General features: G+C 37.6%; 1 protein-coding gene across 1 annotated transcript in view; it reads left to right on the top strand.

The window, feature by feature from the left end:
* Positions 1 to 13,170, top strand: part of WNK4 (WNK lysine deficient protein kinase 4) — a 247,970-nt gene that overhangs the window by 181,499 nt on the left and 53,301 nt on the right. The window contains exons 7-11 of the mRNA XM_053699477.1: positions 2,022 to 2,379; positions 3,363 to 3,502; positions 3,720 to 3,796; positions 10,782 to 10,923; positions 11,812 to 11,928. Coding sequence (XP_053555452.1) covers positions 2,022 to 2,379; positions 3,363 to 3,502; positions 3,720 to 3,796; positions 10,782 to 10,923; positions 11,812 to 11,928 — 834 coding nt within the window. The remainder of the gene's footprint in view (positions 1 to 2,021; positions 2,380 to 3,362; positions 3,503 to 3,719; positions 3,797 to 10,781; positions 10,924 to 11,811; positions 11,929 to 13,170) is intronic.

A 13,170-nucleotide genomic window follows, 5' to 3' on the forward strand; every position in this document is an offset into this window, starting at 1 on the left:
TGGTTATATTAATATACTTTTAACTGCTGTGATTACCTTGTATCTAAACATCTTTTGACAGCCCCCTTATCACATTACTTTTTATTTATTTATTGTCTATTGACTTGCATTTTAGCCAATTAGTGCTGTGTTGTGCTGACTCTTAAATAACTCCACAGGCATGAGCACACTGTTATCTATATGTTCCACATGAACTAGCAATCTCCTGTTGTAAAAATAAAATAAAAAAGCATATGATGAGAGGCTGTCTCTAGTGGCTTAGAAACAGGCAGAAATTTAGAGGTTTAAATGTTATAAAGTATATTAATACCTGTATAACAATGTTGGTTGTGCAAAGCTGGGGAATGGGTAGTAAAGGTATTATCTATCTTTTTAAACAATATCAATTTTGGTGTTGACTGTCCCTTTAATGATTCAGAGGGAGAACACAATTTTAAACAACTTTCCAGTTGACTTACTTTATCTAATTTGTTTTGTTCTCTTGCTATCCTTTGTTCAAAAACATACCTAGGTAGGCTCGGGAACTGCTGATTGGTGGCTGCACATATATGCCACATGTTATTGGCACACCTATGTACATTGATGTTTTCATCACAAAGTTGTTTAAAATCGTATTCTCTATCTGAATCATGAAATAATTTTTTTAGGTTTCATGCCCCTTTAACAGTGCATATAATAAAATTGCCTTTAAAGTGATGGTAAAGTCATCTGTTGTGCAGTACATTATCCTTTTTCTTTTACCTTAACTAGCACATCGATGTGCTTATATAAATAAAAAACAATTTATTCACTCTGTAATGATGATTTTATTTCCCCTCCGTAGATTTTTTTAAACAGCCTCTCTATAATTTTTTCACCGGTGCAGCTTTGATTGACAACGCTTTTAGCCAATCATCAGCTCACCATGCGCCCTATGTAAAATATGAACCGCACGCTCCCGGCATCTACACTAACTCTTTGCTACTTACTGCGCATGCGCACTTCTTACGCTAACTGCGCATTGCTATCTGAGAATACTCAGCTCCTGGTTTTAGCCGATGTAAGTAAACAGTAAATCATTCCTTTCGTAATGATTCACTGTTTGCTTTCATTTCTCTCATCAGCCAGATATTTTTCGATGTCTATATGTTTCAATGTTTGCTTTAATTTCTACCATCAATAATTTCTCTCTTCATATATAAAATAATTGTAAGTATTTTTTGCCCAAAAAATACTTACAATTATTTTATATATGAAGAGAGAAATTATTGATGGTAGAAATTAAAGCAAACATTGAAACATATAGACATCGAAAAATATCTGGCTGATGAGAGAAATGAAAGCAAACAGTGAATCATTACGAAAGGAATGATTTACTGTTTACTTACATCGGCTAAAACCAGGAGCTGAGTATTCTCAGATAGCAATGCGCAGTTAGCGTAAGAAGTGCGCATGCGCAGTAAGTAGCAAAGAGTTAGTGTAGATGCCGGGAGCGTGCGGTTCATATTTTACATAGGGCGCATGGTGAGCTGATGATTGGCTAAAAGCGTTGTCAATCAAAGCTGCACCGGTGAAAAAATTATAGAGAGGCTGTTTAAAAAACTCTACGGAGGGGAAATAAAATCATCATTACAGAGTGAATAAATTGTTTTTTATTTATATAAGCACATCGATGTGCTAGTTAAGGTAAAAGAAAAAGGATTATGTACTGCACAACAGATGACTTTACCATCACTTTAATGTCACTTTAAGTGGAACCTTATCTTATGGGCATAACACTGAAATGTCATTAATTTGTTCAGTTCATGTGATCAGACAAGCATAACTCAGGGGTGGAAAATCACAGCCTGATTTTATTTTTAAGAACATGGACCTCTAATGTGTTTACCTATATCTCCTGTATTATTTTTTTCTTCTAAATATATAATGGATCCCTACAATGGCTCCTTTGTATTAGGTATTTGTGTCTACCTGGCATTTAAGGAAGTTAGTATTAGAACTCATACCTTATATATAACAGACTTGTTTTGTGGAATGTTTAGGTGGTGTTGAACTTTGTGTGTGAAGCTGACTATAAGCTGGTTGCTAAGGCCATTCGTGATCGTGTAATGTCCATAAAAAGGAAGCGAGAGAAAGTGAGAAGAGCCCAGGAAGAGCTGAATAAAAAAGAGGAAGAGAAACAACAGAACATCCTTAAACTTCTTGAGCAGCTCAGAGATGCTCAGAGCACCTCTTTGACCTCTACCTCGGATACAGCTGCCACAGCCTCCTCCTTCCCTGCAAACTCTGACTCTGCTGATTCTGTATCCATTGGGGCTTTCCTCCCTGAGCCAGAGGAACCAGAGGCTGATCAGCATCACCCCTTCAACTTCAGGCACACATGCTACTCATCTGCCACATGTAAGCACTAACATGTGGGGGGGGGATAAATATATATATCCTTAGTTAGATTATAAGATAAGTATACGTTTCTTGACAGTGATTTTTTTTTCTAGATTATTTAAATGTTAATATTGATGGACATAGTAGAATAATCCAGTTGGAGGAAATGTGAAGTGCTACACTTGGGGGGGAACCGAGCAGCATAGTAAGAGCTGATCTGTACATGAGGTGTAGTTGAAAGCATTAATACCTTCTTCAACTTAAAGGGACAGTCTAGTATTAATTAAACTTTCATTATTCAGATAGGACTTTTAATTTTAATCAACTTTCCAATTTACTTTTATCATCAAATTTGCTTTTTTCTCTTGGTATTCTTAGTTTAAACTAAACATAGGCTAATTTCTAAGCCTTTGAGGGCTGCCTCTTATCACAGGCTTTTTAAATCTCTTTTCAACACAAAGAGACACAAAGTACACGTGGGCCATATAGATAACACTGTGTTCAGGCACAGAAAGTTATTTAAGATCTAGCACAATACAATGCTAAATTTAAGACAATAGATAATAAACAGTCCCAGTCATGTGATCAGGGGGCTGGAAGAAGGTTCCTAGATGCAAGGTAATCACAGAGGTAAAAAGTATATTAATATAACTGTGTTGGTTATGCAAAACTGGGGAATGGGCAATAAAGGGATTATCTATCTTTTAAAACAATAACAATTCGATGGTAGACTGTCCCTTTAACCTAAGGTTGTCCTTGACCCATATTTGTAAAGGACCAGATATTTATTATTCTATAACCAGCAAGAAACACATTAGCTTGTTGAGTTCCATTTTTCTTATTGTTGTATCTTATAGATCACTATGGTAATTGAAGCATAAATATTGTTCCCATTGCTTATGACAGTGTTTCTCAATTCCACCACAGTGTTAGAACTGAGAATTATAAGCTCAATAAACAGCTTGTGGATGCTTTGTAACTGGTTAAATGTTTCCCTCCAGCTGACTGTGAGACAGATGGATACCTCAGCTCCTCTGGATTTATGGAATCTATGGATGGATCTCAAAGACCCTCAAATGATGTCTCATTTGAGGATCCCAACAGCCCCCCCAGCACCCAGCCAGAAATCTGCTTTCCTGGGGTAAGTAGACAAAAGGGAATACTCTCTAGATTTGTATTTTATCCCTTTATCTAACAAAGAGGAAAACAGTGCTTAGGTTGTCAGTATTTATTACAATTAGAGATAGATGTTATATTACCAACATGACATTTTATCAGGATTATTCTGTGGTTGGTGGATGTAACAGGATATCTAGATACTAGTTATATTCATGTTATTTTTTTGTTTGTTTATTCAGAGTATTGCTGTGACTGTGAATCCAGAGCAGCTGCCATCTTCTGGGTTACCCAGTGATGTCATCTCACCTGTGGACAGGTGAGCAAAGCAACTCCCCAATGCATCAGCAACAGAGCTTTAAACCATCATGCATTGCCAATACAATACTCCCCCACTGCTTTATTCCATAATGCATTGGTACCATGTCTGAGGTAAACTCTATTTTTGTTGAAAAGCTTGTCAATAGCTTTTTATTCAAAGTAATAAACGTCTTTGTTACTGACCAACAGCAAAAGAAAATTGTTAAGGCTATGTATTATATCACCTGTCGTTATATTATCTTTACTGGCCACGATTACCCATATTTACACTCAAACACACATGAATAAGCACGTGATTTACACTCACACACACATGAATAAGCACGTGATTTACACTCACACACATGAATAAGCACGTGATTTACACTCACACACACATGAATAAGCATGTGATTTACACTCACACACACATGAATAAGCACGTGATTTACACTCACACACACATGAATAAGCACGTGATTTACACTCACACACACATGAATAAGCACGTGATTTACACTCACACACACATGAATAAGCACATGATTTACACTCACACACACATGAATAAGCACGTGATTTACACACACACACACATGAATAAGCACGTGATTTACATACACACACACATGAATAAGCACGTGATTTACACTTACACACACACATGAATAAGCACGTGATTTACACTCACACACACATGAATAAGCACGTGATTTACACTCACACACACACATGAATAAGCACGTGATTTACACTCACACACACACATGAATAAGCACGTGATTTACACTCACACACACATGAATAAGCATGTGATTTACACTCACACACACACATGAATAAGCACGTGATTTACACTCACACACACATGAATAAGCATGTGATTTACACTCACACACACATGAATAAGCATGTGATTTACACTCACACACACATGAATAAGCACGTGATTTACACTCACATACACATGAATAAGCACGTGATTTACACTCACACACACACATGAATAAGCATGTGATTTACACTCACACACACACATGAATAAGCACGTGATTTACACTCACACACACACATGAATAAGCACGTGATTTACACTCACACACACATGAATAAGCACGTGATTTACACTCACACACACACATGAATAAGCATGTGATTTACACTCACACACACACATGAATAAGCACGTGATTTACACTCACACACACACATGAATAAGCACGTGATTTACACTCACACACACACATGAATAAGCACGTGATTTACACTCACACACACACATGAATAAGCACGTGATTTACACTCACACACACACATGAATAAGCACGTGATTTACACTCACACACACATGAATAAGCACGTGATTTACACTCACACACATGAATAAGCACGTGATTTACACTCACACACACATGAATAAGCACGTGATTTACACTCACACACACACATGAATAAGCATGTGATTTACACTCACACACACACATGAATAAGCACGTGATTTACATACACACACACATGAATAAGCACGTGATTTACACACACACACACATGAATAAGCACGTGATTTACACTCACACACACACATGAATAAGCACGTGATTTACACTCACACACACATGAATAAGCACGTGATTTACACTCACACACATGAATAAGCACGTGATTTACACTCACACACACATGAATAAGCACGTGATTTACACTCACACACACACATGAATAAGCATGTGATTTACACTCACACACACACATGAATAAGCACGTGATTTACATACACACACACATGAATAAGCACGTGATTTACACACACACACACATGAATAAGCACGTGATTTACACTCACACACACACATGAATAAGCACGTGATTTACACTCACACACACATGAATAAGCACGTGATTTACACACACACACACATGAATAAGCACGTGATTTACACACACACACACACACGAATAAGCATGTGATTTACACTCACACACACACATGAATAAGCACGTGATTTACACTCACACACACATGAATAAGCACGTGATTTACACTCACACACACATGAATAAGCACGTGATTTACACTCACACACACATGAATAAGCACGTGATTTACACTCACACACACACATGAATAAGCACGTGATTTACACTCACACACACATGAATAAGCATGTGATTTACACTCACACATGAATAAGCACGTGATTTACACTTACACACACATGAATAAGCACGTGATTTACACTCACACACACATGAATAAGCACGTGATTTACACTCACACACACATGAATAAGCACGTGATTTACACACACACACATGAATAAGCACGTGATTTACACACACACACACACGAATAAGCACGTGATTTACACACACACACACGAATAAGCACGTGATTTACACTCACACACACACATGAATAAGCACGTGATTTACACTCACACACACATGAATAAGCACGTGATTTACACTCACACACACATGAATAAGCACGTGATTTACACTCACACACACATGAATAAGCACGTGATTTACACTCACACACACACATGAATAAGCACGTGATTTACACTCACACACACATGAATAAGCACGTGATTTACACTCACACACACATGAATAAGCACGTGATTTACACTCACACATGAATAAGCACGTGATTTACACTTACACACACATGAATAAGCACGTGATTTACACTCACACATGAATAAGCACGTGATTTACACTCACACACACATGAATAAGCACATGATTTACACTCACACACACACATGAATAAGCACGTGATTTACACTCACACTCACACATGAATAAGGACGTAATTTACACTCACACACACACATGAATAAGCACGTGATTTACACTCACACACACATGAATAGCACGTGATTTACACTCACACACACACATGAATAAGCACGTGATTTACACTCACACACATGAATAAGCATGTGATTTACACTCACACACACATGAATAAGCACGTGATTTACACTCACACACACACATGAATAAGCACGTGATTTACACTCACACACACATGAATAAGCATGTGATTTACACTCACACACACACATGAATAAGCACATGATTTACACTCACACTCACACATGAATAAGCACGTGATTTACACTCACACACACACATGAATAAGCATGTGATTTACACTCACACACACATGAATAAGCACGTGATTTACACTCACACACACATGAATAAGCATGTGATTTACACTCACACACACATGAATAAGCACGTGATTTACACACACACACACATGAATAAGCACGTGATTTACACACACACACACATGAATAAGCATGTGATTTACATACACACACACATGAATAAGCATGTGATTTACACTCACACACACATGAATAAGCATGTGATTTACACTCACACACACATGAATAAGCACGTGATTTACACACACACACACATGAATAAGCACGTGATTTACACTCACACACACATGAATAAGCACGTGATTTACACTCACACACACACATGAATAAGCACGTGATTTACACTCACACACACACACATGAATAAGCACGTGATTTACACTCACACACACACATGAATAAGCACGTGATTTACACTCACACACACACATGAATAAGCACGTGATTTACACTCACACACACATGAATAAGCATGTGATTTACACTCACACACACACATGAATAAGCACGTGATTTACACTCACACACACACGAATAAGCACGTGATTTACACTCACACACACATGAATAAGCATGTGATTTACACTCACCCATGAATAAGCACGTGATTTACACTCACACACACATGAATAAGCACGTGATTTACACTCACACACACACATGAATAAGCACGTGATTTACACTCACACACACATGAATAAGCATGTGATTTACACTCACACACACACATGAATAAGCACGTGATTTACACTCACACACACACATGAATAAGCACGTGATTTACACTCACACACACATGAATAAGCACGTGATTTACACTCACACACACATGAATAAGCATGTGATTTACACTCACACACACACATGAATAAGCACGTGATTTACACTCACACACACACATGAATAAGCACGTGATTTACACTTACACACACACATGAATAAGCATGTGATTTACACTCACACACACACATGAATAAGCACGTGATTTACACTTACACACACACATGAATAAGCACGTGATTTACACTCACACACACATGAATAAGCATGTGATTTACACTCACACACACACATGAATAAGCACGTGATTTACACTCACACACACATGAATAAGCATGTGATTTACACTCACACACACAGATGAATAAGCACGTGATTTACACTCACACACACATGAATAAGCACGTGATTTACACTCACACACACACATGAATAAGCACGTGATTTACACTCACACACACATGAATAAGCACGTGATTTACACTCACACACACACATGAATAAGCACGTGATTTACACTCACACACACATGAATAAGCACGTGATTTACACTCACACACACACGAATAAGCACGTGATTTACACTCACACACACATGAATAAGCACGTGATTTACACTCACACACACACGAATAAGCACGTGATTTACACTCACACACACACATGAATAAGCACGTGATTTACACACACACACACACACGAATAAGCATGTGATTTACACTCACACACACACATGAATAAGCACGTGATTTACACTCACACACACACGAATAAGCACGTGATTTACACTCACACACACATGAATAAGCACGTGATTTACACTCACACACACATGAATAAGCACGTGACTTACACTCACGCACACACATGAATAAGCACATGATTTACACTCACACACACATGAATAAGCATGTGATTTACACTCACACACACACATGAATAAGCACGTGATTTACACTCACACACACACATGAATAAGCACGTGATTTACACTCACACACACATGAATAAGCATGTGATTTACACTCACACACACATGAATAAGCATGTGATTTACACTCACACACACACATGAATAAGCACGTGATTTACACTCACACACACATGAATAAGCATGTGATTTACACTCACACACACACATGAATAAGCACGTGATTTACACTCACACACACATGAATAAGCATGTGATTTACACTCACACACACACATGAATAAGCACGTGATTTACACACACACACACACATGAATAAGCACGTGATTTACACACACACACACATGAATAAGCACGTGATTTACACTCACACACACACATGAATAAGCACGTGATTTACACTCACACACACACATGAATAAGCACGTGATTTACACTCACACACACATGAATAAGCACGTGATTTACACTCACACACACATGAATAAGCATGTGATTTACACTCACACACACACATGAATAAGCACGTGATTTACACTTACACACACACATGAATAAGCACGTGATTTACACTTACACACACACACATGAATAAGCACGTGATTTACACTCACACACACATGAATAAGCACGTGATTTACACTCACACACACACATGAATAAGCACGTGATTTACACTCACACTCACACATGAATAAGCACGTGATTTACACTCACACACACACATGAATAAGCACGTGATTTACACTCACACACACATGAATAAGCACGTGATTTACATACACACACACATGAATAAGCACGTGATTTACACTCACACACACACATGAATAAGCACGTGATTTACACTCACACACACACATGAATAAGCACGTGATTTACACTCACACACACACATGAATAAGCACGTGATTTACACTCACACACACATGAATAAGCACGTGATTTACACTCACACACATGAATAAGCACGTGATTTACACTCACACACACATGAATAAGCACGTGATTTACACTCACACACACACATGAATAAGCACGTGATTTACACTCACACACACACATGAATAAGCACGTGATTTACACTCACACACACATGAATAAGCACGTGATTTACACTCACACACACATGAATAAGCATGTGATTTACACTCACACACACACATGAATAAGCACGTGATTTACACTCACACACACATGAATAAGCACGTGATTTACACTCACACACACACATGAATAAGCACGTGATTTACACTCACACACACACATGAATAAGCACGTGATTTACACTCACACACACATGAATAAGCACGTGATTTACACTCACACACACACATGAATAAGCGCTACAGCATATGTTTTACTACCATGCAGTAATTGCAGCATATAATGCATCACACGTGCTGTATCTGAATATAGTTTGTCACTAGCACAGTGTCAAACTTTTGAACTCGCCTATGTGCATTTGATTTAGTCTGTAAATAAAATTAAAAAAAGCTGGGACACATTATTTTCTTTAGTGATGCAAGGATGTGAGCAGTTCTGTATAAACCAGCTTTGCTTTGTAACTAATTTAATATTACAATTTCTTGTTTGTCTTGTTATATAAAGAATTTATAGTTTAAAGGAACATAAACCCCCCAAAAACTATTTCATGATTCAGATCAGAACATACACTTTTAACAACTTTCCAATTTACTTCTATTATCAAATGTTCTTATTATCTTTTAATGAAGAGCAGGAAGGTAAGTTTGAGAGTTTGCTCGTGTCTGCAGTACTTTATGGCAGCAGTTTTGTAACAATGTTATACATTAGCAAGAGCACTATTTCCTGTCATGAAGTGCACCCTAACTATCTAGATATCTCTTCAACAAGGAATAACAAGAAAACTAAGCACATTTGATAATAGAAGTAAATTGGATTTTTTTAATTGTATTCTTTATCTGAATCATGAAAGAATAATTTTGGTCTTAACGCCCCTTTAATCAGTGAAATAGAGAGCTAGGTTTTTTTTTTCTAATGCTTTATTAATCAGCTTTTGCATTTCAAGTCAGGTTCTGTGATTGAATGACATAAATAGTATTCATATTTCTTTGACACCCCAGCTATGCCTCGGATGTGGCATCGGGTCAAAGTGATGGCTATGATGGTCTTTCAGCTGGAGAGCGAAGTGTTAAGTCACCTGTTAAGAGAACAGCTGCCAAACTCCTCCGGCGTAAAGCAAGATCCAGACTTCGTATTATCAACGTAAGTGCATTCCCACTTCTGAGACACTATTTTTCATTGCTGAGAACAAAGCTCCACAGAATTACTGTGAAACTGCGATCAAAAGCCTCAGTAATTCACAGAAACACTGTTAGCTGGCTTACAGTCATATTTACCTGGAAACATATCAAGTGTTCTCTGCTAAAATAGACGCGGTACAAAAGGGAAAGGTCTTAAATTATGAATTAAGTGTACTTATGGTGCTGACATGTTTATGGGGTTGTTCCCTCCATGGACCACACTGTACTGAATGCAGTGACATATTAAGCGCGCTAGTTTACTTTAGGGCCAAAGTATTTAAACAGCAGTGACATGTTTGTAATCAGTATCTTATAGCTGCACTATTTCATGCAGTCTTGTGTAACAGCTGGTTTTATTATTATTATGGATATAACTTTACATTGATGCATTTAATCCCACGCTTTACCATAACCCTGTCTATGTCAGCAGGTGACATTCTAAATGATGCTGTTTTCAGGTTGATATTAATATTATGTCAAAAACTGAAATAGTCGCTCTTTGGAACAGTGACATTTCAAGGCTCCAATATTGCAGCAGTCGTGGCCTTTAAAAAGGTCATTGTCACTGGGAACCTTTCGGTTTTTCTTTTTAGGAATGTCAACCCATTGGTTATATTGTGGCAATAACGTGGCTGCAGAGATTTTGCCTGTGCAGGGTAAATTCCAGCTATTATCTAAGGGGTTAACAGTAACCATCATCCCTAACTCCAAACCTAACCTTAGATCAAAATCATCATGTGCAGTGAATTCTCAGTGTACTTGATATTACAGCCAATAGCACAACGCCAAACTGCATTTTGCTTCTAATATAAAAATGAACAATGTTCTTCTTTCCCTCTGATTCCTTTAGATTTCAGATAAAAGTGATCGAGTTGTGGAGTGCCAGCTGCAAACTTATAACAACAAGATGGTAACATTTAAATTTGACCTGGATGGAGATAACCCAGAGGACATTGCTGCAGTAATGGTAAGTATGGGTCATGTGATCACAATGTACATGGTAATAATATTGTCTCACAGCAAATCAATAGCTTGCAATTCATTACTACACTGTCTGTGAGACTTACATAAACTTGCAAACTGTTGGCATGCCCAGCATGGAACCTGCTGCTGTTGTGATGCTGACTGTACCAAGATCCTGCTGGCACTGACATGCTGGTGCAAGACTTTTGAGGTTCACAATCACGACTGAAGGATAAAAGGCTATTAAGTAGACAAATGACATGCTGTAATTTGTTACAAAATGTCATTTTAAGACTAGCAGCCCTGCAATGCTATGTTTAACCCCCACAAATGGCTTTAAAGTGAATGTAAATTTTGATGTTTAAGTGCCCGGTTTTTAAAACTTTGATTAAAAACAGGGGCACTTGAATTCATCAAAATTTACATTTTACTCCTGTTGTGACAAAAAACTTGCCTTTTAAACTTCACAGCACCTCCAGCTTCCTCCGGTCTCACAAGCCATTTCTGATGTCAGAAATGATTGATAGGTCATCCTCCAATCACAGATTCCCCCCCGGGGGATTCAGTGTCTGATTCACTGCTGTGATTGGAGGAAGCCAGATACCTCATTTTAGACCCAGGAAGAGGCTTTGAAACAGGTGGAGGAAGCTGGAGCTGCTGTGAAGATTAAAAAGTAAGTTTATTTTCACAACAGGAGTGAAATGAAAATATTGATGAATTAAAGTGACTCTGTTTTTAATCAAAGTTTTAAAAACCAGGCACTTTAGCATCAAAATTTACATTCACTTTAACATATAGTAGAGCAGATCACTGCTGGTCCAGAGCAGAAACCGCCGCTGATCCAGTCAGCAGCGGGAATTAAACACATAGCACTGCAGGGTTGCTGGTCTTAAAATGGCATACTCTAATGAATCACAGCATGTCATTTTTTTTTACTATAATGGCCTTTTAATGGGATTTTACAAAGTACAAGATTGTAATATAAAATGTTTAATTATGTTTAGTTAAAAAAAAACTTAAAACAATATACTTTCATTATGTATTTTGGCTCCTTTTCCTGTAATTTAAGTCTGAAGATTGTTAGTTTGCCGTATTCCACTGACTTTCCATAAAGTAATCGGCAATGCCATGTTTAACTTAGGTTTTACCTTATCTATCTTTCCTGTTGAGGACAATAAGAGATAGATATAAAACAGGCAATAAAAGAGACTGTTCAAACAAGGCTGTGTGGAACATAGGATCATCT

The sequence above is a fragment of the Bombina bombina genome, chromosome 1 (genome assembly GCF_027579735.1).
Source record: "Bombina bombina isolate aBomBom1 chromosome 1, aBomBom1.pri, whole genome shotgun sequence".
Classification (NCBI taxonomy): domain Eukaryota; kingdom Metazoa; phylum Chordata; class Amphibia; order Anura; family Bombinatoridae; genus Bombina; species Bombina bombina.